The following is a 13,733-nucleotide window of genomic DNA, read 5'->3' as shown; positions in this document are numbered from 1 at the left end:
CCCATACCTTACTGACTGTCCCCTCCTCTCTCCTCTCTCCAGACCTTACTGACTGTCCCCTCCTCTCTCCTCTCCCCAGACCTTACTGACTGTCCCCTCCTCTCTCCTCTCTCCAGACCTTACTGACTGTCTCCTACTCTCCTCTTCCCAGACCTTACTGACTGTCCCCTCCCCATCTCTCCTCTCCCCAGACCTTACTGACTGTCCCCTCCTCTCGTCTCCCAGACCTTACTGACTGTCCCCTTCTCTCGTCTTTCCAGACTTTACTGACTTTCCCCTCCTCTCGTCTCCCCAGACCTTACTGACTGTCCCCTCCTCTCGTCTCCCCAGACCTTATTGACTGTCTCCTACTCTCCTCTCCCCAGACCTTACTGACTGTCCCCTCCTCTCCCCAGACCTTACTGACTGTCCCCTCCTCTCGTCTCCCCAGACCTTATTGACTGTCCCCTACTCTCCTCTCCCCAGACCTTACTGACTGTCTCCTACTCTCCTCTCCCCAGACCTTACTGACTGTCCCCTCCTCTCCCCAGACCTTACTGACTGTCCCCTACTCTCCTCTCCCCAGTCCTTACTGACTGTCCCCTCCCCATCTCTCCTCTCCCCAGACCTTACTGACTGTCCCCTCCTCTCCTCTCCCCAGACCTTACTGACTGTCCCCTCCTCTCGTCTCCCCAGACCTTACTGACTGTCCCCTCCTCTTCTCTCCCCAGACCTTACTGACTGTCCCCTCCTCTCCTCTCCCCAGACCTTACTGACTGTCCCCTCCTCTCCTCTCCCCAGACCTTACTGACTGTCTCCTACTCTCCTCTCCCCAGACCTTACTGACTGTCCCCTCCTCTCTCCTCTCCCCAGACCTTACTGACTGTCCCCTCTCCTCCTCTCCTCTCCCAGACCTTACTGACTGTCCCCTCTCCTCCTCTCCTCTCCCCAGACCTTACTGACTGTCCCCTCCTCTCCTCTCCCCAGACCTTACTGATTGTCCCCTCCTCTCCTCTCCCCAGACCTTACTGACCGTCCCCTCCTCTCCTCTCCCCAGACCTTACTGACTCTCCCCTCCTCTCTCCTCTCCCCAGACCTTACTGACTGTCCCCTCCCCTCTCCTCCTCTCCTCTCCCCAGACCTTACTGACTGTCCCCTCCTCTCCTCTCCCCAGACCTTACTGACTGTCCCCTCCTCTCCTCTCCCCAGACCTTACTGATTGTCCCCTCCTCTCCTCTCCCCAGACATTACTGACTGTCCCCTCCTCTTCTCTCCCCAGACCTTACTGACTGTCCCCTCCTCTCCTCTCCCCAGACCTTACTGACTGTCCCCTCCTCTCCTCTCCCCAGACCTTACTGACTGTCTCCTACTCTCCTCTCCCCAGACCTTACTGACTGTCCCCTCCTCTCTCCTCTCCCCAGACCTTACTGACTGTCCCCTCTCCTCCTCTCCTCTCCCCAGACCTTACTGACTGTCCCCTCTCCTCCTCTCCTCTCCCCAGACCTTACTGACTGTCCCCTCCTCTCCTCTCCCCAGACCTTACTGATTGTCCCCTCCTCTCCTCTCCCCAGACCTTACTGACCGTCCCCTCCTCTCCTCTCCCCAGACCTTACTGACTCTCCCCTCCTCTCTCCTCTCCCCAGACATTACTGACTGTCCCCTCCCCTCTCCTCCTCTCCTCTCCCCAGACCTTACTGACTGTCCCCTCCTCTCCTCTCCCCAGACCTTACTGACTGTCCCCTCCTCTCCTCTCCCCAGACCTTACTGATTGTCCCCTCCTCTCCTCTCCCCAGACATTACTGATTGTCCCCTCCTCTCCTCTCCCCAGACCTTACTGATTGTCCCCTCCTCTCCTCACCCCAGACCTTACTGACTGTTCCCTCCTCTCTCCTCTCCCCAGACCTCCCCTGCCAGAGAGCTCCATGGAGAAGATGAAGAAGTTTAGGAGGAGGCTGTCCCAGACTCTGCGAGGGAGTCAGACCATCGATGAGTCTCTGTCTGAACTGGCTGAACAGATGACTACAGAGGAGAATGGCATCAAGGACAGCGGTGAGGGGTGGTGTGTGTTTGTGATGGACAGAGTGTGTGAATGGATGAATGAATGTGTGGTTATGTGGATGTAACGTGAGTCACTGTTTCTGTTTGATACTACTCACTACTATGATACTACTCACTACTATGATACCACTCACTACTCATTATTATTCCTCCAAGTTAGGGGCTAGACGGTTGTATGTAGCCTGTGAGGCGTCAAAACAAAGATAGTGTGACATAGCTAGTTAATGATCTCTCAGCTGATATTAAGCCTTCCAGGGATAGTCTGGTGTCTGGTGTTGTCGTTGGCTGCCATGGTGTTGCTATGGTGCTGGCTTCTCAGGGTCTCGAACGTTCTAGAGTTTCCATGACATTGCCACAGTGACTTAGAGGACTCTGTGAAAGCAGCTGAGCATCTTGAAGCACATTTCTCTCCTCCTTCTCTGTTCTCTGTCTCTCTCGCTCGCTCTTTACATCACCAGGCTTTATCAATGTTTTCCCCAGCTTCCCAGCTCCCCTCTACTTTTCTTCAACAGCTCCCCTCTCTTCTCTCCTTTAACCCAGCTTCTCTCTCTCTCCTTCCCTCTCTTCTCTCCTTTAACCCAGCTTCCCTCTCCTTCCCTCTCTTCGCTCCTTTAACCCAGCTTCCCTCTCTTCTCTCCTTCCCTCTCTTCTTCTCTCCTTTAACCCAGCTTCCCTCTCCTTCCCTCTCTTCGCTCCTTTAACCCAGCTTCCCTCTCTTCTCTCCTTCCCTCTCTTCTTCTCTCCTTTAACCCAGCTTCCCTCTCCTTCCCTCTCTTCGCTCCTTTAACCCAGCTTCCCTCTCTTCTCTCCTTTAACCCAGCTTCCCTCTCCTTCCCTCTCTTCTCTCCTTTAACCCAGCTTCCCTCTCTTCTCTCCTTCCCTCTCTTCTCTCCTTCCCTCTCTTCTTCTCTCCTTTAACCCAGCTCCCCTCTCCTTCCCTCTCTTCCCTCCTTCCCTCTCTTCTTCTCTCCTTTTAGCCAGCTCCCCTCTCCTTTTCTCCAACAGAGGATGTTGCTATTCACTCAATCATCTCATCCCATGTTTTTTTTCTGGGCTTTTAAAGAGCTTTTAACTCCAGATCTGCCCTGACTGTTCCCTGCTCATGATTAGGGACAGATTAGGTGTGTGTGATAATGAAGTTGTGTGGAGGAGGATGATTGACGTGCTTGTGCCTGTGTGTTCTGTGCGGAGGGGATTGTGTTGTGGCAGTCTGCTGCGTGTTCCAATAGAAGTTGAGGAGACCGAACGGAGTGGTCAGATAGATGAGGAGAGATGGTGTGATGGGGAGGAGTCCTAATATCATAGTCTTGATCTGATTTTATATAACACTACAACACAGCAGTAGTAGTGGAATAAGAGATGTGGTGTGTGTGTGTGTGTGTGTGTGTGTGTTATCAAGTAACGGTGTAGGAGGGAGTGTGTTTGGTCATCTGTTGTTTTGACAGACTGTGTTTTCTCTCTGATTTAATGTTCTTCCTCCATCTTTGATCTTAATCCTATTGTTAATGTTCTCAATATCCCTCTCTCTCTCTGTATTCATGTATTCTTATCTTTATCTGTCCAGACACAAGGCCTAATAATACCTAAAGACCTTGCATATCCTGACAATATGCCTAGTTTTAGGCCTTGGGTTTTCCCTGGTCAGGTTACTTGGTTCGGGGAAACCTCCTGGTTCCGTCTATGCTAAACAATACAGGTTAAGGTAGTCCTGTATTGATGATTCACACAGTTCTCTCTTCCTACCCCCCCCCAGGGACCATGGTGCATAACGGTCATGGTCTTCCACCCTCGGCCCACAGTGTTCACTCCTTCCTGCACCAGTACACTAGTTCCTTCAAGAAGCCCCCACTACGGAGACCCCAGAGTGTCATAGGAGGAGGAGGGCTAGGGTCTCTGGTGGCCATGCAACGCAACGGCAGCCGCCTCGGTGAGACAACACACACACACAGGCATGGACACACACACACACAGGCATGGACACACACACACACACACACACACAGAGTGTCAGTTGAGCCAGGAGAGCGGGTAGGACAGTGGAAACTGACCAGGGAGTGGTTGCTGCTATAGTTCCCAGCAGCAGCAGCAGTGGATGACGTTGAGTTGATGGAAATAATAACATTCACTCATACGTTTATGGGGCCCCTGCTCTTATCAAGTACTGATTATACAGTCGTCCTTGTCAGGGCGTGCATTTTTTGCCATATTGACCTCATCCTGTAAAAATGGCTCATCTCTCTCTCTCTCTCGCTCTCCTCTCCTATCTCTCATCTCTCTCCCTCTCTCTTAGACATCGTCCATGAGAATATGAAGATGGGCTCTGACGGAGAGAGTGACCAGGCATCAGGGACGAGCTCAGACGAGGTTCAGTCCCCCACAGGGGTGTGTCTGAGGAACAGGGGCAACCGACGCATCTCTGCAGAGGTACGTCTAGCCCACCGTCTCCCACCTTCATCCATCCATCTGTCATCCCTTCATCCCTTCACCGCCCACTCAGGGGTGGAGGAGGATAGGAAGGGGTGGAGGAGGATAGGAAGGGGTGGAGGAGGATAGGAAGGGGTGGAGGAGGATAGGAAGGGGTGTTTGTTAGAGGCATTCAACTTCTTTTGGAGGACAATGGAAGTTTAGGGGGGGAAATCATTTTTTATTAAACCAAGTAGGAATGAGTTTTGCCATGTAACAAATAGATTTCCGTTCCACTGTCCTACATGAGTGACTCACGATCTCTCACCTCTCGTACCCTTGGTAGTATACATTCACCGGACAGTTTATTAGGTATACCACCCGTTCGTGAAAACGGATCGCTCCTACAGACAGTGAGTCACGTGGCCGTGGCTTGCTATATAAAGCAGACAGGCATCGAGGCATTCGGTTACTAGAAAAGGGAAAAACAAGTGACCTAAGTGACTTTGAGCGTGGTTTGATTGTCGGTGCCAAGCGCGCCGCATCCAGTATCTCAGAAACGGCCACCCTCCTGGGCTTTTCACGCACTACAGTGTCTAGAGTTTCCCGAGAATGGTGCGACAAACAAGAACACATCCAGTTAGCAGCAGTCCTGTGGGCGAAAACAGCTCGTTGATGAGAAGGATTGGTTGATTGGTCGAAGGAGAATGGCAAGAATAATAGGCAATCCACAAAGAGACGAATTCAGGCTGTTCTGGAGGCAAAGAGGGGTCTGACGCGGTACTAGCTGGGTGTACCTAATAAACTGGACGGTGAGTGTATATTTCCCTTAGGAAGTGAGTGGTGTGTTTGACAGTATGAATAAGTTACTCTGTGTGGTCTCCTGGCTTGGGTGGATGAACCCAAACAGTCTAACACGTCCTCGGCTGCCCACGGAATCTTAGCACATACAGTTGAAGTCGGAAGTTTACATACACTTAGGTTGGAGTCATTAAAACTTGTTTTTCCTACCACTCCACAAATTTCTTGTTAACAAACTATCGTTTTGGCAAGTCGGTTAGGACATCTACTTTGTGCATGACACAAGTAATCTTTCCAACAATTGTTTACAGACAGATTATTTCACTTATAATTCACTGTATCACAATTCCAGTGGGTCAGAAGTTTACATACACTATGTTGAATGTGCCTTTAAACAGCTTGGAAAATTCCAGAAAATGATGTCATGTCTTTAGAAGCTTCTGATAGGCTAATTTACATCATTTGAGTCAATTGGAGGTGTACCTGTGGATGTATTTCAAGGCCTACCTTCAAACTCAGTGCCTCTTTGCTTGACATCATGGGAAAATCAAAAGAAATCAGCCAAGACCTCAGAAAAATGTTTTGTAGACCTCCACAAGTCTGGTTCATCCTTGGGAGCAATTTCCAAACGCCTGAAGGTACCACGTTCATCTGTAAAAACAATAGTACGCAAGTATAAATACCATGGGACCACGCAGCCGTCATACCGCTCAGGAAGGAGACGCGTTCTGTCTCCTAGAGATGAACGTACTTTGGTGCGAAAAGTGCAAATCAATCCCAGAACAACAGCAAAGGACCTGGTGAAGATGCTGGAGGAAACAGGTACAAAAGTATCTATATCCACAGTAAAACGAGCCCTATATCGACATAATCTGAAAGGCCGCTCAGCAAGGAAGAAGCCACTGCTCCACAACCGCCATAAAAAAGCCAGACTACGGTTTGCAACTGCACATGGGGACAAAGATCTGACTTTTTGGAGAAATGTCCTCAGTTTCATCAGACCAATGACTATCGTTATGTTTGGAGGAAAAAGGGGGATGCTTGCAAGCCGAAGAACACCATCCCAACCGTGAAGCACGGGGGTGGCAGCATCATGCTGTGGGGGTGCTTTGCTGCAGGAGGGACTGGTGCACTTCACAAAATAGACGGCATCATGAGGAAGGAAAATTATGTGGATATATTGAAGCAACATCTCAAGACATCAGTCAGGAAGTTAACGCTTGGTCGCAAATGGGTCTTCCAAATGGACAATGACCCCAAGCATACTTCCAATGTTGTAGCAAAATGGCTTAAGGACAACAAAGTAAAGGTATTGGAGTGGCCATCACAAAGCCCTGATCTCAATCCTATAGAAAATTTGTGGCCAGAATTGAAAAAGCGTGTGCGAGCAAGGAGGCCTACAAACCTGACTCAGTTACACCAGCTCTGTCAGGAGGAATGGGCCAAAATTCACCCAACTTATTGTGGGAAACTTGTGGAAGGCTACCCAAAACGTTTGACCCAAGTTAAACAATTTAAAGGCAATGCTACCAAATACTAATTGAGTGTGTGTAAACTTCTGACCCACTGGGAATGTGAAGAAAGAAATAAAAGCTGAAATAAATCATTCTCTCTACTATTATTCTGACATTTCACATTCTTAAAATAAAGTGGTGATCCTAACTGACCTAAGACAGGGAATATTTACTAGGATTAAATGTCAGGAATTGTGAAAAACTGAGTTTAAATGTATTTGGCTAAGGTGTATGTAACCTTCCGACTTCAACTGTACGTAATCTTAGCACGTACGTAATCTTAGCACGTACGTCAATTTGACACGTACGTAAATGTAACCTGTATGTAAACTTAACACGTAGGTAATCTGACCATGTGTCACACCACCAGCATGTCCTCATATGACTCATCAAGCTAATAGTGTGTGTGACAGACCAGACAAGACCCACCAGCAACGTTGTTTATCATCAAACTAGTATCCGGAATCTAAATCTTACTACTGTAAATCTTTGGAAGTCATTAAACTGTAAAGTGCATATGATGAGTGATGTTCGCTAGGAAAAGGGATTGGTGGTTTTCCAGCAACGAGGCCTGCCTTGGAAACAACAAAACAGAAGAGAAAAATCGATGGGTGTTTTTTTTTCTTCACCATTGGCATTCACAACATCAAAAACCTGATGACGTAAAACCACATGGTGCATTTGCTTTCATACTGTTGCATATTGACACAGAACACTTCTATTGATGTACTATATGCATACAGAAAGGTTTGAGTCTGGTAGAAACCTACTGCGTGTCCCTTACTGTACATATTGACAGAGCATTTTCTTGTTTGAACTTTTATACAGTACCAGTCAAAAGTTTGGACACACCTACTCATTTAAGGGTTTTTCTTTATTTTTTACATTGTAGAATAATAGTGAAGACATCAAAACTATGAAATAACATGTAGTAACCAAAAAATATGTTAAACAAATCAAAATATGTTATATTTGAGATTCTTCAAATAGCCACCCTTTGCCTTGATGACAGCTTTGCACACGCTTGGCATTCTCTCAACCAGCTTCATGAGATAGTCACCTGGCATGCATTTCAAATAACAGGTGTGCCTTGTAAAACGTTAATTTGTGGAATTTCTTTCCTTCTTAATGCGTTTGAGCCAATCAGTTGTGTTGTGACAAGGTAGGGGTAGTATACAGAAGATAGCCCTATTTGGTAAAAGACCAAGTCCATATTATGGCAAGAACAGCTCAAATAAGCAAAGAGAAACAACAGTCCATCATTACTTTAAGACATGAAGGTCAGTCAATATGGAAAACTTTTAAAGTTTCTTCAAGTGCAGTGGCAAAAACCATCAAGCGCTATGATTAAACTGGCTCTCATGAGGACCGCCACAGGAATGGAAGACCCAGAGTTACCTCTGCTGCAGAGGATAAGTTCATTAGAGTTACCAGCCTCAGAAATTGCAGCCCAAATAAATGCTTCAGAGTTCAAGTAACAGACACATCTCAACATCAACTGTTCAAAGGAGACTGCGTGAATCAGGCCTTCATGGTCGAATTGCTGCAAAGAAACCACTACTAAAGGACACCAATAAGAAGAAGAGACTTGCTTGGGCCAAGAAACACGAGCAATGGACATTAGACCGGTGGAAACGTGTCCTTTGGTCTGACAAGTCCACATTTCTGATGTTTGGTTCCAACCGCCGTGTCTTTGTGAGACGAGGAGGAGGTGTGATGGTGTGGGGGTGCTTTGCTGGTGACACTGTCAGTGATTTATTTAGAATTCAAGGCACACTGAACCAGCATGGCTACCACAGCATTCTGCAGCGATACGCCATCCCATCTGGTGGGACTATCATTTGTCTTTCAACAGGACAATGACCCAACACATCTCCAGGCTGTGTAAGGGCTATTTGACCAAGAAGGAGTGTGATGGAGTACTGCATCAGATGAGCTGGCCTCCACAATCCCATGACGTCAACCCAATTGAGATGGTTTGGGATGAGTCGGACCGCAGAGTGAAGGAAAAGCAGCCAAGAAGTGCATATGTGGGAACTCCTTCAAGACTGTTGGAAAAGCATTCCAGGTGAAGCTGGTAGAGAGAATGCCAAGAGTGTGCAAAGCTGTCATGAAGGCAAAGGGTGGATATTTGAAGAATCTCAAATATAAAAAAAAAAAAATGGTTTAACACTTTTTTGGTTACTACATGACTCCATATGTGTTATTTCATAGTTTTGATGTCTTCACTATCATTTTACAATGTAGAAAATAGTAAAAAAATAAAGAAAAACCCTTGAATGAGTAGGTGTGTCCAAACTTTTGACTGGTACTGTACATATTAAGATTTTATATCAAAACATCAAACAGTATGACGATACAGACAGAGTATTATCTGTGAATGTACTTTATGCCTTACAGAGGTTTGAGTCTGGTTGTGCAGCGCAGTGGTTAAACTCTCTGACAGGGAAACGCATTGTATGTTCTTTACGACCTGCTGAGCCATCACCAGGGAGAAGGCAGAGGGGGAACATCTGATTGGACAACAGAGGTCCACTCCAACTGTGTTTATTGGTTGTTTTGACCACAGACCCTCTGGGGATTTGCCAGGGCTCCTGTCTCTGCGTTCAAAAGACCAAGGTTGCGTCCCAAATGGCACCATGTTCCCTATGTAGTGTGCTACTTTTGAACTAGGGTGACAGTTGGGAATAATGTGTCAGTTGGGACGCAGGCCAAGTGCTTAGGCCGGATTAAAAAAACCAAACCAAAAAACGTTAAGCAGCTTATTTCGGGGGGGGGGTACACAGGAACATGGAAACCCCACAAGCAACACCACCTCTTCCTCTCCTCCTCGCTCTTTTTCTTCTCTCTCTTTTTCTTCTCTCTCTTTTTCTTCTCTCTCTTTTTCTTCTCTCTCTTTTTCTTCTCTCTCTTTTTCTTCTCTCTCTTTTCATTCACCCTCTTTATTTCTCCCTCCCTCCGTCTGACTCTGCTAGCTAGATAGCTCTCCCCACACTGCCTCCTATAGGCAATCCACAATTAGCTAGCTCCTGTTTAGAGCCACTCCCTACAGAGTCCTGCTTTGTGTGTTTTGGAATGAGCTGTTTGACTCCCTCCAGGCAGCACAGCTTCAGCCCAGAGCACCACAACACATCCCATCACATGCCTGGTGAGTATTGACACATTGCCTTTAGCACACAGGGAGAGGGAAGGAGCTCCACACAGGAGCTCCACACAGGGACAGGGAAGGAGCTCCACACAGGAGCTCCACACAGGGAGAGGGAAGGAGCTCCACACAGGAGCTCCACACAGGGAGAGGGAAGGAGCTCCACACAGGAGCTCCACACAGGGAGAGGGAAGGAGCTCCACACAGGAGCTCCACACAGGGAGAGGGAAGGAGCTCCACACAGGGAGAGGGAAGGAGCTCCACACAGGGAGAGGGAAGGAGCTCCACACAGGAGCTCCACACAGGGAGAGGGAAGGAGCTCCACACAGGGAGAGGGAAGGAGCTCCACACAGGGAGAGGGAAGGAGCTCCACACAGGAGCTCCACACAGGGAGAGGGAAGGAGCTCCACACAGGGAGAGGGAAGGAGCTCCACACAGGAGCTCCACACAGGGAGAGGGAAGGAGCTCCACACAGGAGCTTTTCTGTCCCACTGCTCCATCAAGAACTATCAATACAGTATACACTGCTGCGCTGCCTGAGCCTGGGGCCTTTCACTGGCACTCCTGGAGCCTGGGGCCTTTCACCGGCACTCCTGGAGCCTGGGGCCTTTCACCGGCACTCCTGGAGCCTGGGGCCTTTCACCGGCACTCCTGGAGCCTGGGGTCTTTCAAATCAAATCAAACTTTATTTGTCACATGCTCCGAATACAACAGGTGTAGACCTTACTTACAAGCCCTTAACCAACAATGCAGTTCAAGAAAGAGTTAAGAAAATATTTGCCAAATAAACTAAAGTAAAAAAGAATCAAAAGTAACACAATAAAATAACAATAACGAGGCTATATACAGGGGGTACCGGTACCGAGTCAATGTGCGGGGGTACAGGTTAGTTGAGGTAATTTGTACATGTAGGTAGGGGTAAAGTGACTATACATAGATACAGTGGGGGGAAAAAGTATTTAGTCAGCCACCAATTGTGCAAGTTCTCCCACTTAAAAAGATGAGAGAGGCCTGTAATTTTCATCATAGGTACACATCAACGATGACAGACAAATTGAGAAAATAAAATCCAGAAAATCACATTGTAGGATTTTTAATGAATTTATTTGCAAATTATGGTGGAAAATAAGTATTTGGTCACCTATAAAACAAGCAAGATTTCTGGCTCTCACAGACCTGTAACTTCTTCTTTAAGAGGCTCCTCTGTCCTCCACTCGTTACCTGTATTAATGGCACCTGTTTGAACTTGTTATCAGTATAAAAGACACCTGTCCACAACCTCAAACAGTCACACTCCAAACTCCACTATGGCCAAGACCACTATGGCCAAGATCAAAGGACACCAGAAACAAAATTGTAGACCTGCACCAGGCTGGGAAGACTGAATCTGCAATAGGTAAGCAGCTTGGTTTGAAGAAATCAACTGTGGGAGCAATTATTAGGAAATGGAAGACATATAAGACCACTGATAATCTCCCTCGATCTGGGGCTCCACGCAAGATCTCACCCCGTGGGGTCAAAATGATCACAAGAACGGTGAGCAAAAATCCCAGAACCACACGGGGGGACATAGTGAATGACCTGCAGAGAGCTGGGACCAAAGTAACAAAGCCTACCATCAGTAACACACTACACCGCCAGGGACTCAAATCCTGCAGTGCCAGACGTGTCCCCCTGCTTAAGCCAGTACATGTCCAGGCCTGTCTGAAGTTTGCTAGAGTGCATTTGGATGATCCAGAAGAGGATTGGGAGAATGTCATATGGTCAGATGTAATCAAAATAGAACTTTTTGGTAAAAACTCAACTCGTCGTGTTTGGAGGACAAAGAATGCAGAGTTGCATCCAAAGAACACCATACCTACTGTGAAGCATGGGGGTGGAAACATCATGCTTTGGGGCTGTTTTTCTGCAAAGGGACCAGGACGACTGATCCGTGTAAAGGAAAGAATGAATGGGGCCATGTATCGTGAGATTTTGAGTGAAAACCTCCTTCCATCAGCAAGGGCATTGAAGATGAAACGTGGCTGGGTCTTTCAGCATGACAATGATCGCAAACACACCGCCCGGGCAATGAAGGAGTGGCTTCGTAAGAAGCATTTCAAGGTCCTGGAGTGGCCTAGCCAGTCTCCAGATCTCAACCCCATAGAAAATCTTTGGAGGGAGTTGAAAGTCTGTGTTGCCCAGCGACAGCCCCAAAACATCACTGCTCTAGAGGTGATCTGCATGGAGGAATGGGCCAAAATACCAGCAACAGTGTGTGAAAACCTTGTGAAGACAGAAAACGTTTGACCTGTGTTATATACCCTTTGTTGGCAATGACAAAGTATTGAGAAACTTTTGTTGACCAAATACTTATTTTCCACCATAATTTGCAAAAATCCTACAATGTGATTTTCTGGAGTTTCTTTTCTCATTTGGCTGTCATAGTTGACGTGTACCTATGATGAACATTACAGGCCTCTCTCATCTTTTTAAGTGGGAGAACTTGCACAATTGGTGGCTGACTAAATACTTTTTTCCCCCACTGTAATAGACAGCGGGTAGCAGCAGTGTAAAAACAAAGGGGGGGGGGTCAATGTAAATAGCCCAGGTGGTCATTTGATTAATTGTTCAGCAGTCTTCTGGCTTGGGGTAGAAGCTGTTAAGGAGCCTTTTGGTACTAGACTTGGCGCTCCGGTACCGCTAGCAGAGAAAATAGTCTATGACTTGGGTGACTGGAGTCTCTGACACCGCCTTGTATATAGGTCCTGGATGGCAGGAAGCTTGGCCCCAGTGATGTATTGGTCCGTACGCACTACCCTCTGTAGCGCCTTACGGTCAGATGCCGAGCAGTTGCCATACCAGGCGGTGATGCAACCGGTCAGGATGCTTTTGATGGTGCAGCTGTAGAACTTTTTGAGGATCTGGGGACCCATGACAAATCTTTTCAGTCTCCTGAGGGGGAAAAGGTGTTGTCGTGCCCTCTTCACGACTGTCTTGGTGTGTTCGGACCATGATAGTTCATTGGTGATGTGGACACCAAGGAACTTGAAACTCTCGACCCGCTCCACTACAGCCCCGTCAATGTTAATGGCGCCTGTTCGGCCAGCCTTTTCCTGTAGTCCACGATCAGCTCCTTTATCTTGCTCACATTGAGGGAGAGGTTGTTGTCCTGGCACCACACTGCCAGGTCTCTGACCTCCTCCCTATAGGCTGTCTCATCATTGTCAGTGATCAGGCCTACCACTGTTGTGTCGTCAGCAAACTTAATGATGGTGTTGGAGTCAAGTTTGGCCACACAGTCGTAGGTGAACAGGGAGTACAGGTGGGGACTAAGCACGCACCCCTGAGGGGCCCCAGTGTTGAGGATTAGCGTAGCAGACGTGTTGTTGCCTACCCTTATCACCTGGGGGGCGGCCTGTCAGGAAGTCCAGGATCCAGTTGCAGAGGGAGATGTTTAGTCCCAGGGTCCTTAGCTTAGTGATGTGCTTTGTGGTCACTATGGTGTTGAACGCTGAGCTGTAGTCCATGAACAGCATTCTCACATAGGTGTTCCTTTTGTCCAGGTGGGAAAGCGCAGTGTGGAGTGCGATTGAGATTGCGTCATCTGTGGATCTGTTGGGGCGGTATGCAAATTGGCGTGGGTCTAGGGTATCCGGGATGATGCTGTTGATGTGAGCCATGACCAGCCTTTCAAAGCACTTCATGGTTACCGACGTGAGTGCTACGGGGCGGTAATCATTTAGGCAGGTTACCTTCACTTCCTTGGGCATAGGGACTGGTGGTCTGCTTGAAACATGTAGGTACAGACTCTGTCAGGGAGTAGTTGAAAATGTCCATGAAGACTCTTGCCA

General features: G+C 47.9%; 1 protein-coding gene across 1 annotated transcript in view; it reads left to right on the top strand.

Moving 5' to 3' along the window:
• The window catches only part of LOC121531605 (cyclin-dependent kinase 17), a 58,403-nt gene that overhangs the window by 30,042 nt on the left and 14,628 nt on the right, over window positions 1–13,733 (top strand). The window contains exons 2-4 of the mRNA XM_041836901.2: window positions 1,880–2,028; window positions 3,791–3,964; window positions 4,328–4,461. Coding sequence (XP_041692835.1) covers window positions 1,902–2,028; window positions 3,791–3,964; window positions 4,328–4,461 — 435 coding nt within the window. The 5' untranslated portion in view covers window positions 1,880–1,901. The remainder of the gene's footprint in view (window positions 1–1,879; window positions 2,029–3,790; window positions 3,965–4,327; window positions 4,462–13,733) is intronic.

Source organism: Coregonus clupeaformis, chromosome 19 (assembly GCF_020615455.1).
Source record: "Coregonus clupeaformis isolate EN_2021a chromosome 19, ASM2061545v1, whole genome shotgun sequence".
NCBI classification, from domain to species: domain Eukaryota; kingdom Metazoa; phylum Chordata; class Actinopteri; order Salmoniformes; family Salmonidae; genus Coregonus; species Coregonus clupeaformis.
The sequence above is the reverse complement of the archived record's forward strand: the minus strand, read 5'-3'. Positions and strand labels throughout refer to the sequence as shown.